General features: G+C 38.4%; 1 protein-coding gene across 3 annotated transcripts in view; it reads right to left on the bottom strand.

Moving 5' to 3' along the window:
* Nucleotides 1-1,593: 1,593 nt before the first annotated feature.
* Nucleotides 1,594-13,022, bottom strand: part of LOC113159527 (kinesin-like protein KIF20B) — a 35,764-nt gene continuing 24,335 nt past the window's right edge. For 2 of the 3 annotated variants that reach the window (XM_026356260.1, XM_026356258.1), the window contains exons 31-35: nt 10,851-10,892; nt 6,377-6,451; nt 5,797-5,914; nt 4,301-4,446; nt 1,594-2,847 (exon numbers count right to left, since the gene is read on the bottom strand). In XM_026356260.1, coding sequence (XP_026212045.1) covers nt 2,767-2,847; nt 4,301-4,446; nt 5,797-5,914; nt 6,377-6,451; nt 10,851-10,892 — 462 coding nt within the window. In that variant the 3' untranslated portion in view covers nt 1,594-2,766. The remainder of the gene's footprint in view (nt 2,848-4,300; nt 4,447-5,796; nt 5,915-6,376; nt 6,452-10,850; nt 10,893-13,022) is intronic. The other variant, XM_026356259.1, reaches the window with a different exon arrangement.

Below are 13,022 nucleotides of genomic sequence, written 5' to 3' on the forward strand. Positions count from 1 at the left end.
ACCTCTTGTTACTCCCCCTGATGAGCTGTCTAATGAACTCTGAGCACGACGGTGTAGTTTGGAAACTTTCATTTTACAGTAGCTGACAGAGTTCTCAGGTATTTTGTGGAATAATGTTTGATAATAGTTTGGAGGTTTATCATTTTGTATTAGTCTGAAGAAAATATGATCCAAGCTGTAATAAACTGAAATAATGCGATCTGGATGTGAAAAACCATTAGTATAATGGAGTCGAAGCCCTGTGGACAAAACCACAAGTTTGAGAATCAGGTTGTAGAAAAATGGCATTTTCCCATTAACATCAGTTTATTGTGGGTTTTGTGTTTTTCAGTCATCCACGCTACTCGCCACAGCTCCACTCAGGCGCTGTGGTGGTCAGTGGTCCAGAGTCCAGGACTCAGAACAGCACTTCAGAAACTGGTAAGTGATGTCGTAATGTAAAGCACCAAGTTAACATGGTGATAATCATGAAGTGTCTGCACACACCGTGAGAGACTAGGCACAGGTTAAGACTGTTCAGCATCATTAGGTTGTGTTCGGACTGTTTTGTTCACTGACCTTTATCATCATGGTGAAAGCCAACAGTGCATAATGTTTCCGTTAAAGTAGTAAAGAAAAAACCTTAACAACCTTTTTTCTACATGTTTGTTGTTGGAGGAAACTTGAACCTCAGGATCTTGATTATTTAGTAGACGTTAGTCAAATCTGACATGTTGAAGTGCAGAGGACTCGAAAAACTAAATAAATAAAAAAGCCTGAGAATGAAAGTGAAATTGGGCTCCAGTCTGGACCCTCACTTGACCATTGAAGCCTGCTGCTTTTTGGAAAATGCTGTGACTTACTGAATGAAAGCCTAATCTGCCCCTGTCACCTCGATGCTGGGTGGAACGGTGTGAGCTAGTAACACATTGTTGTTTGGACAAACGGTCTAAATGTCTCCTGACGTCAGCAACAGCAGATTAGACTCATGTGACAAACACTTCTCGTGTCCACTTCTAACACTGAATGAATCTGTATATACTGAGTCTATAGCTCTGAGATCTCCGTCAGCTACAGTGAGACTTACACATTAAAAGTTTAACTGTGTATTTCTACACTGTGGTAATGATACCTTTACCTAAATAGTACTTCCCGTTTACTGCAGTGGAGGAAAATGCTGATGTTTTTCCTCCTGGTCAGCAATTATCTATAATGATGAATACAAAGACTCTTTACTTTCCTTGAATACATTTCAAGGCTTATTTACATCTCGACTGAACTTTACTTTCTTTGTGCCCACACAGCCACAGCCTGCCTCCAACGTAAGCCACCGGGGGGGGAGGCTCGCTGTCAGCAACAGCTTTCAAGCTTGTGTTATCCCACCTTCACACAGTAAGTGTCGTTAGCATCGAAACTGCTTCTTAAGTGCAGAGTTATGGACGAGTCTATCACTGATATATTGACTAATTTTAAAACACTAGCTCAGTGATTAGTGTTGATGCTGGGCTGATTTACAGGAGCTAAATATTTTAATTGCACAATTGTGGGTTTGTAATGCAGAACTAAATGTGTGCAGAAGAAAGAATACGGATGTAACACAGAATACAGGTAAATGTTTTGTATGTTTTTAATTAACAACTGATATGACCTCTGTAATGTAGGTATGGACAAAGGAGAGTAAACATGATGCTATGACAGGAAAGAACTTTTTACAAACGTATGTTTTAATCTAACACAATTCTCTTCAATCCTTCATCTACAACAGAACATGTGACATAAAGAGAGCCTTACGCATATCCACAAGTTGTGGCTTTTAAATAAACGGTTCAGGCTTCTTCCAGCTGGTCTTTATATCTGCTCTTCAGCAGCTGCACATCTTGGGTGAACTTTCAAACTGTGTTAAACGAAGAAGTATCTGTAGCACCAACAGCTACTGTAGCAGATCTATAAGATCCCCAATACTGTGATAAGATCAACTTAAAAACTGTACGAACGTCTCAGTAAAACCACTGGTACTTTGACTGTACACATATCCAGCTCAGTGTGTAATCATATTTTGTTCTTGCTTAAATTTGATCTTGAAAGCAATAAAGTGCAGCAGGAGTCTAGTGAACAGAGGACGATACTCAGCTGACGACGAAGTGAACAGAATATTTGGATTCTGACTTGTTAACTGAACCATTAGCTAGAACAATGTGTGCTCCATTAGCAGCTATGTTGATACCAGCAAGTTAGTGTTTTACTACAAGATAATAAAGTGGACATTAATCTTTAACAGTAGTTTACTCATTAACAAATAACACCAGTAACACAAAAACTACTAACAATAGGAATTTCAGTTTTAAAATAATTGCACATCGAAGTGTTTATATATAAAAAAGTCAGCCTCTTGTCTGTAAAGTCTTACGACAAAATGCTATTTTAGAGTGCTTAGTATTAGAGGATACATGACATCATTTAAAGAAAAAGCAGCTAAGAGTGGAGAAGAGAACTCGCTTATTGCAGTGAGTTAGTTTCGACTACATACAGACACAACTGTGTGTGCACATTAAATACAGGAGAGATAGAAGGATGACTTCAGATTGTCAACTTCCCCTGGTTGAGTTTTAGGGAGTACATGTGTATGGATTGTATTAAACTTCCCTCTGGTAGACTTTCTTATTCAGAAGTTTTAAAAGTTCTGATTAAATAGGATTACTTACTTTTACGGAGAGGAATGTGTTGTATTTATAAAGATACTGTTACATAAAGGAAAAAGCACTGTGGACAGTACTGGCTGAAGGTTAATTATTTAACAATCCTGGAGCGCAGGCGCCTCTTAAGGATCTGATGGTCGCTCTGTTTCTCCTCAGGCTCTCTGCTGATGATCTGAAACAAAGGACAGAATAGTGGAAATGAGTGTTTAACTCTAGGGTTGTAAGTAGAGGCACGCAGACACTTACACTCCAATCACAAGACTAAACACCTAATTTAGTGGATCAGCCAATGCCAAGAACTGACCTGAACCAACTGCTCATTAGGTCACTAATTCGTGCTATTAAAATAGGATAATTACAGGAAAAATCAAATCCCTGCTCGACAAACTATGTTTAAAGCTGGAAAACTGTAACCTTTTGCATACGAATATTTATTAGATGTGGAAAAAATGTCTGAATGTGGATAGTACCATTACAGTGAAGTAGCCTGTATCTGTAACAATAAATACAAACAGGGACGAATGTGTTTCCAGTTTTACAGTAAACATGATACAACTCTTAATGATATGTTATAGTTCTCCTTGATGAACTGCAGCTAAACTGTTTATCTTAATAAAACATAAACCTGAAATCAAACCTTTTAGCCTGGCTCATTATTTGGCAATAATCAGGATGCAGCATTCAGACTTTCAGTGTCAGCATTAGTTTGATATTGGCCAGACACACTTAATTTACTGGAGTATTTCGGGCCTCTCTACATGTTGCCAACCCGGCCTGACTATCACACATAAGTCCTAGTCAGGTGTCATTTAGTATTGCCAAAAACTGTGTTTTGCATTTTCTTCCTGAATACCGTTCCCTTTAGGGGAAATTGTGAGAGCAGGTGACACAACCTGTGCAAACCCGGCTTCAGTTTGAAGGCGATTATTAGATCAGTGTAACTTACAGTTCTTTGGCCTTTGATTTATTGGTTAGATTAGATGGTTTTTTATTTTATTTATTTATTTTTTGCTATGGTGGGTTGCTACCTAGACATGGTACCAGCGGATGACTGGGCTATTTTTCCATTTCCATTGAGTTTGGCACTCAGCTTTTGTCTCAAGTGTTTACACATTAACTGCAGTGTGTGAGTGGGATGTCAAGCTCCCAAGCTGAGATACAGCGTATGACTGCTGCTCTAAAGCTCTAATAATCACCATTTAAATGAAGCAGGGTTTGAGAACAATTATATTCAGAGAAGGGAGAGACATTGGATGAAGAAGGGAGTGTGCATGTAGACACAAATCTAATGAGTGTCTTCATCACAGTGATCAGTGTTACCTTTTCATGACTGAAGAAAAGCAAGTTTTTTATCATTAGCAAATGACACATACTGAAACGAATCTGGGAAAGCCGAGCAGGTTGGCAACATGTCACTCACATTCTAGCTATGTTTATGTGACACGTGCTGCTCCTCTCTCTTTATGACATGTCACTCAGGTCTTTAAGCTGCTATAAAATAGTTTAAGACAAGTCATAAATGATGTATCAACCCCTTACAATATCTGATGTTGGCCAATATCAGACTAATACTGAATACCAAATCGGTGACCCTCTAGGAAAGACAAAGTGTGTGCATGTCTTACTGGATGTGATGGCATGTCCATGGGGGAGGAGATTTCAGGCCTGTAGAGTTTCCTTTTGTTCTTCTTGGCTCTCAGACTGAAGGATGACGAGGAGGCTGCTGAATCTGCATCAGCCCGACTACTCACTAGACTCATCATCTTCTTGGCTAAGGAGTCGGAGAAAGAGGAACATGCTGAATAGATACTTTAGATGGATCATTTAACCATTTGCTATATTTTATGTTGGTCATCATTTTACAATAAATAAATATTTCCAACAGAAACTTGATGCATTAATAAAATCATTATTAAAAAAAAAAAAGATAATTTAGCCTCTTCTCTGCTTTTTCCTTTCACAGCTAAAGGCAGTACTCAGGTGGTTTTGGTCTCATCAGGGGGATTGCATAACATTTACCTTTGCAATTGGATGGGAGTAGAAAAATAGGACAGGGAAAATGAAAGGGCACGACATGAAATCCTTTGAATGTGGAGGGAAGGGATGAAGGAAGAAAAGATTAGTTGAGATACAAAAGGAAAAACCAATAGAAAAAAAAAGATTAAGTAATGAAAAGGAGGTAGTAAATAAAGATAAAAGACGACTGAAGGTGAGAGATGAAGGGCCAAGGAATAGGAGAAGGGAACAGAGAGCAGCAGGAGGGTGGTGCGGGGGATCAGATGGTGGCCAGCGACTGCAACCTTGTATTGGAACCTGGGGGTGACGAGTAAAACGCTGGTCCCAGAGGATAAAACATAGATGACTCCAGTTCATTCCAATATGTTCCCCGTCTCGTCTAAGCCGTCATTAGGCCCAAACTGGCTGCCCCTATTCCATTACGTTGTCAAACCTCTGTTATGTTTTGCCAAATGACTCCACTAAAAACTCTTGGGTTTGTCCTTGTGTGTCCTCTGTGGTGTTTATACACAAAAGTTTTCACATGTAAAACTTCTAAAAAACATTTTAGGGCACACAACTTTCTTCCTGGGCCTCCTGTAAATAACTGGAGGTGAATCAGTACAGAGGGGAGCATAGTCTCGATGTATAAGCAAGCTTCATAATGTGTGTGAATAAATTGGTTTTAGCAAATCATGACTTGAATACTGAAACTTATTTTAAATATCAAAAAAACTAAATGGTATTATCTCAAAAAATATTGTCGCAAAACTATTTGTGTAAAGGGTAAAAAACTGGTGTCGACTTTGTGTCATCGTTGACAGGCTCATTACTGTAGTGCTCGCTTCTTTTAATCGTCTTGCTATTATTTTTGCATTTTCTACTTCAATCTTACTCAACAGTCACAGCAGTTTTACTTATAGCTGAAAATATGTTTTGTGTGTGAAGATCAGCAGTTCCAAAAACTCAGCTGGAGTTTTAATTGTGCCACAGTCCCTGATTAACAAATCTGTTCCTCCCTTCTGTTTGAAATGAGGAATATCTGCAGCCTCTACCCTTCACTGCTGTGATTCCTTTTAACAACAAACCAGATAAAAGCTCTCCCACAGTAAAGATTGACACTAACCTTTAGTGCCGAGCAGCGTGGGGGAGCTCTGCAGGAAGTCTCCGATCTTCTGCAGTGTTCCTTCCTTTTTGCTGCGGATGCTGCTCTGGGAGTCATGGCGACCTGCTGGGGAAGAGATCTGATCACAGACAACAGAGGTCTGCTGTTAGCGTGTCACTACATACAACACAGTGTTCAGAATAGGCGGAACAAAAGGCCAATACTGAAAACCTGACTGGTAAAATATTCAAGTTTAACCAAATGATGTAGACAACTGAATGAGGACTAAGATAAACAGAAATTAATTATTAATTTCTACTCAGTTTTATGTATTAGATTTTGGGATCTAGTATTCTTCTTAGTATCTAATGTCTATCTAGTAATCTTAGTATTACTGTGCACTGAGTATGTTGTATGTTCACTGTTCTAAAGTGACTTGATTTAGCAATGAAATAGTATAATATTATTGGGAACAATGTGCATGTTTCTCCAAAAGCAGGATTTGATATATTTGTAATGTTAATGTATAAAGTTGAATAGGATAGAATGCACAGATATGTTTATGGCTACGTTCATGTCTGCATGTGTGTGTGGATCTCACCTCCTCTTGGTGTGGGGTCAGCTTTGGCGTCACTTTGGTTCTTGTGTTCCTTCTGTTTTCTGCCTCCACCTCTTCCTACCAACACACACACACACACACACACACACACACAGGAGAAACACAAACACATGTAGCTTGAAGACACACACAAACCAAGTGTTGAAAGACAGAGTGCACTGAGTCATATGTAAAAGAGGATTAGTAAGAGGCAGACAAGCAAAAGTTAGGAGGCAAGGAGCTAAAAGTGACCACAGCTTTCTCCCAACGACTAGATTGTTTGGACACGATGGCACTGGTGATTTAGATAGCACGAGAAAAGCATTCAGACACTTGTTTTTTTTTTTTTTTTTGAGATTCAGGGTTATTTACCTGCCAGAGAAACTTTGGAGGGCTGACAAGCTCAACTGTTTTGCTTGGGTACTCACAAACACTAACAATTAATCTTGGGTTTTCACTTTCAGGCAAGATTCAGACGTCAGTGATGAGCACTACTGTCAGCCAAGTTTAGAAAACCTTTCATTAAGACTAAACATGCAAACGAAGAAAACAAATATGAGCGTTTGTGAGGTTTTCTTCAGTTTCTGATCAACACATTTTTTAAAGCTTTCATAAAGAAAATTATTTATTTATTTATTTTTATTTGTTTTTTTTTTACACATAATATGAATAACCACATTGGGAGCTGAATGGTTGGAATTCTTCATATAACAAGAAAAGAAAAGCAAAAAAAAAAAAAAAAAAAACAGTATGCTGAAAATGTTTTCTTTGGTCTGCAGTCTGAGATGTGATGAGTGGAATGAAACCATGATGGCAAATTAGTAATTATAAAATGGTTGCATAAAAATTTTGTCAATAAGTTAAATCTGTCACCTTCCAACAATAGTTAGGTTCAGACAAACTTTGAGTTCACAGATGTTTCTCATTTCTCATTCTCCTAAAAAGGTCTCATGTCACACCGCTCTTCAGATCTTTGCACTGGCTTCCTGTGGCTGCAAGGATCAGGTTCAAAGCTCTGTCTCTTGCCTGCAGAGTGGTTAACTCCACAGCATGTTGTTTCTCCTTGACTTTAGATTTTGTTTGCTTGCCTTGTTCCTCACTTGTAATTCGCTTTGGATAAAAGCGTCTGCTAAATGACTAAATGTAAATGTAAATTTGACAGTTTTGTACTGTTTGCACTTTTTCCAATTCAGAATCAAGAAATTCTTTCTTCTTACTCGACCATTTGATCCTTAACATACTGATACCAGAGGTAACGCAGCCTCCCAAAGAAATTCTTTCTTCTTACTCGACCATTTGATCCTTATCATTACCACAACACAGAAACCTGAATTCATTCGCTCTGCTGCAGTGATCCCCTTTTATGTTTTAAAACAAACAAGCGTCATTGGAAGCCACTGTGTGTTTATGTTCATATTGCTAAATTAGTAACTAGCCTACACACATTGGGCTTCCTCTCTACACCTTGGGGGAAACTTGCCATCCAAAATTGGTAAGAAAGTGACAATATATTTAAAGAAAACACAACAAACCAAAATAGTCAGAGATGTGATTTGTCATGATTTTTCTGCAGCAGCTTCAGTAAAACAAATCCTTGGCCATATGTTGGTACTCCAGCAAATTCTGACTCACAAAGAGTCGCTTGGGACAAGGCTGACCTGAGAGGGTAGCTGCTCACCAGCCAGGCAGAGGAGTGGGTGTGGTGGACTCCATAAACATGTTCTACTTTGAAAACCAGAAAAAAGGTCAAAATGTGGAGTCACCACTGACTCACTGAACATTTTTAAAAATAACCCGTGGAAGAAAGGAAGAAGGAACTGGAGAAGTAGAGACCGGCAGATAAAATGTGAACAAAGTATGTGGTGGAGCTGGAATGTGCATGTGTGAGTCAGGAAGAAGGAATGAGAAAGACGAAGTGTTGGAGATAAAGTATAATTGAAGAAAGTAAACATGTTTATATTACTAAATTACTTACTAAAGCAATTTATAGAAATAGAAACTATTTTCGCCTGCATTGCAATTCCTTATTTATTTGACAAATCTGTACTTGACACAGTACAGGTTTATTTGTAATAAACTAATATTAGAATAAAGTACCAGAAATGTTGAAAAATGCTCAAATCCACACGTACATGTGGTTGCATTTATGCAGCCAATAAGTAGACTAGAATACAGACTGTGAAAGCAGAGAAGATTGGACTACAGATTGTGTTACAGTCAACAGTTATATAATAAGTACAGTACAGTAAATGAGTGTGTATGGAAGAAATTAGCACAAACATTGTAAAACCCTGAAATTCAGAAAGAGGCAGCGACAAAGTCTCCTTGAAAGTGAAGCCACATGATTATCAATAAATCATTAGAAACTCATCTACTGAGCATACAGACATATCTGGCTGAGAGAAGGGCTCAGAAGGAGAGGAGGATGAAGAGGTGCAACAATGAATAAAAAAGGACAGTAGAACAGACAGAAAGACTAGGGGTGAGACAAAAATGAGAGAGCAGCATGATGGGAGCCTGAAGAGAAAACTATTATGGGCATAGAGTAAGAGGTGAAGCAGTTTATTTGCTTGTGTGTCCGTGTGTGTGTGTTCACACTTTGACAGTTTACATGTTCTAGCCTGCCAACACTCCATTATCTGAGAAAAATTGAATGGTGCAGGAGTCTGGATGGCCGATGAAATCGGCTTCTGTATCACTGCTGGGTCACTGCCTACAGACGTCTACTCATCAGATAAGAACCCACTTTACCATGCAACTCCCTGCATGGGTGTCACATGGAAGGCATCAAGCACTCTAAGAGGTGGTCATTAAAATGTATTATTATTATTCCAGTGATTCTGACAACATAATTACTTACAATTAAAAAGGAGACAACTGACAAGGAGTTTAAAAGCATCCACTTTACATTTAGCAATGTTTTAGAAACAAAAAGGTCCCACATATTTCTATATATCAAGCATTTGACAAGCAATAATAGAGATTCACTATGGGTTGGGGGGGTAGGACCAAAATTCAGTTTGCTTCAGATCTCAATTTTGAGCCACTGTTTCATTCATAGCTTGGTTATTTGTTTTTGTTTTCTTGGGGTTGGAGAGATTGAACATTCACATTCACCTACAAAACATGTACTGTCCCTGATCATCACGCATTGTAGATGACCATTCAGTCAATTATATGAAATTAATTTCAAAAGCTTTCATCTCCTGATACATCTGTGATAAACTAAAATTAGCAGATTGTGTTGTGCCAGTGTATCAAGCTCGTTGTGATTTACAGAAAACTGCTAAATTTAGGCAGTACAAGAATTTTGACATTAATGTGGGATAGAACCTCATCTCAAACACTTGTAATCACACAACAATAACAAAGCAGAGAAAAATGTGAGCATCAGCGCTGCCAGTCATCACATTTCGAACATAAGAGCCTCCATAGAAACCCTGCGATAAAGACAGGAGAACTATAATCAGCAGCTTTTGAAACTTTTTTTTAAATACAAAGTGTGGTACTAATCTTCAATTGTTTTGAAAGGTTTTCTTCACGTTACAAAACTATGTTTTAATCATAGTGCTTCCACAGAGTTGTATGACTGACAAATAAAGAACTGTAAGCCTAAGTGCACAACACAGAGGTAAAGATGAAATCCAAGTTAATCTTGGACTGTGCTGCGTCATTATTATTATTTATTATCATTTGATCAAGATGTAAAATAGGTAAGGAACGTTTTTAATTTGAATTTTTTATAAGTGCTGGAGTTATTCCACTAGTGACTCTAAACCAAACTGGGAGCAGCGTGGGCCTGTGGCTATACAAGCGCCCCTGTAATAATTATTTCACACTTCACCCCAAGTTATCCGCTGAAGTGTCCTTGAACAAGAAACTGAATCCTAACAATTTTCAGGAGCACTGCTCTGTGGCTCAACCTTTACTTTGACCTGCTTGTAGAACAGAGAGTCAGGCTCCAGCTCAATTCTACTCTCCCAAAGACATCAATGAAGCAGACCACAGCACTGCTTCCATGTAAGCAGTGCCATGGTCCTCTCTAGTGTTTACAGAGGAAATCCATGGAGACCAAAAACACCAACAATCAGACAATGTCATTGAGAGAAAAATACAGCAAGGTGGAACGTGTCAAAACCAAACATCTGATTAAATGCAGACTATCTGCAATCAGCATTATTACAGTAATTGTTCAACTCTGACCAATTCTCAGTTTACCCAGTTTGCAGTACTCAGTAGTCCAATACATAAACAGTACATGCTTCAATTCTAAAACTCTTTACCAATTGATGCAACATGTGCATGATGAGCAAGCAGTGTGGCAGCACATCATTATATGGAATAAAAGTGAAAACTATACTGATGTAAAAATGAGGACGAATGTGATGATTGAGATGAAGAATGTTTGCCTGATTGACGAATTGAAGGATGAAGATGATGGAGATTTAAAAAAAAAAAAAAAAAAATTAAAAGATACCTCATGTGTTGCTCGCCGTTTACTCCTCCTGAAAATGTGAGACTTCAGAAAAGAAAAAGCTTGATTAAAAGACATATCTGTAAAGTACAGTCAGAATAGAAGAAGAATTCTTTGTTATTTTGTCACAATGGAATGTGTCCTCTGCATTTAACCCATCTCCCTGGGGGGAGTGGTGGGCAGCCACATGCAGCGCCCGGGGAGCTAGCTAGTCACCACACCTGGTGCAGACACAGGGTTGGAACCAGGAATGTTGTGCAAATATTAACAAATTATAACTACTGGATAACTACTGGAATAGTGACAGAATAGAAGCATCACCCACTGACACCCAAAAACTCCCAACAGCCCAATGTAGGATAATTAAGAAAAGAGTTTACCATTATGAAAATGTCTTTCCTCACATACATGAGCAACAACTAATCATGCTTCTTGGACTCCCTTGACAGCACATACTTCCCTTTTTCTACAATTTCTAAAAAGAGCAGAAAAGCTGTCAACAGCTTGCTAATTCTCAAAACTTCAAGTATCTATACAGGAATAAGAAATCACAAAGCATGTAATATCTTGCACCAAAAGGCAGATGGTACATTGTGTACTAGTGATAATGGCAGAAAATGACGATCTGCAGTATGCTTAATGCTGGAAACGTGTAATCTATAAGGTTAAGGTCAACAAGAGATTAGCTGTCCCTCATTATAGAGCACATTCAAGCTCACAGAATTAGTTGGCATTTTGATGTTATACATTAAATGTAATTATTTCCACATGTTAGCAGGCACTTCAGCTCAGGCAGTAATAACTTTAGCATCTTTCTCAAGTCACCCTGCAGCTGCACTGCAACAAATGGATATTCAGGAAAGCACAACAGCACAACATCACAACACTGCGTTTTATTTTTGTTGAGAATATATTAATAGGTGATTGTTGTCGCTGGGCGAATATCCTTCTGCCACTGCCCGACAACTACTACTTGATCTCCTCATCAAGGGTTAATTTTGGAGTTAAAGGCAGAGGATGTGCAGTATGTTTAAATTATTTTATGTATGTGTCCCTGTACTTATACTGTGATTTCTATTGTGGGGAAACAACATGATTCCTCTATTTCAGCATCATAATAACCACAGTGAAAAACGAACACATGATACAGTTGCTGAAGGACACGTTTCCTGTTCAACACCTCCACACCATCCTGCTTAAAAATATAAATGCCTAAATGAGGCAGAGAATAAATTGCTTCCATGTAAGTTTTAATTTTTGTGTACTTTCCCCACATGCATTAATGAGATGAAAATTATTACCAAATAATTATTTTTGGACTGTTTCCTAATTAATGTTGTGTGAAATCCAGATGTTCAGTCCACATGGCTGCATATTCAAACGGGTTGCTGATAATCTGTCCTAACAAATATCACTGATGCAGCAGCAGCAAACAAGTCAGAAATGTCAAGTGTAACTTTTTAGTCAATGAAAGTGAAGATAGTACATTTCAACCTAATAACAACTCTTCTTTAATTAATGTAGCATTTTCTCCACATTTATTACCTCCCTGTGGCCATTGTTTTGTTGATGCATCGCAACACAGCCAGAGAGAAACTCTCACACCATAAATTCTCAACCACTTTATCCAATTAATGAAGAGCTAAAGAGTGAAACTGAGCAAGGTGGATAGTTCGTTTTGACAGTTGACTGATCTGAAATGCAAAGCTGCAATTCTGGCTGAGAGTTCTGAGAACCTCTCTGTCTGCATGCCTGTTGTCTGAACATAACTCTCTCCCTGACCTCTGTGATGCTCTATTAAGTGTTGTGCCATTAATCAGTTGTGAACCTGCTCTCTACCTGTGGTCCTGCTGGATCAAGGACAGGCCAAGAGCCTGTTGACAGATCTCCCTGCAGAGAGACAGACTGAGTGAGGGGATGAGAGATGTACTCTGAAGGTCAGTTTCAGAACTTATAAAAGGCTCTCTGGTGAACATAATGCACAGTTCTTATCCTGAAGCATCACTGTGACAGTGTAGTTTACTAAGCAAAAACATGCTTAAAGTATTTAAACCTGTACTGATCATTTCTTGTGTTTTGGTTTAAGCCACTTGGGTTTTTAGACATGGTGAGATAAATGTGACATTGTACTCCTATGATTACAATACTAGTTATAAAAATCCCTAGAAATGTATT

This window comes from Anabas testudineus, chromosome 15 (assembly GCF_900324465.2).
Source record: "Anabas testudineus chromosome 15, fAnaTes1.2, whole genome shotgun sequence".
In the NCBI taxonomy this organism is placed as follows: domain Eukaryota; kingdom Metazoa; phylum Chordata; class Actinopteri; order Anabantiformes; family Anabantidae; genus Anabas; species Anabas testudineus.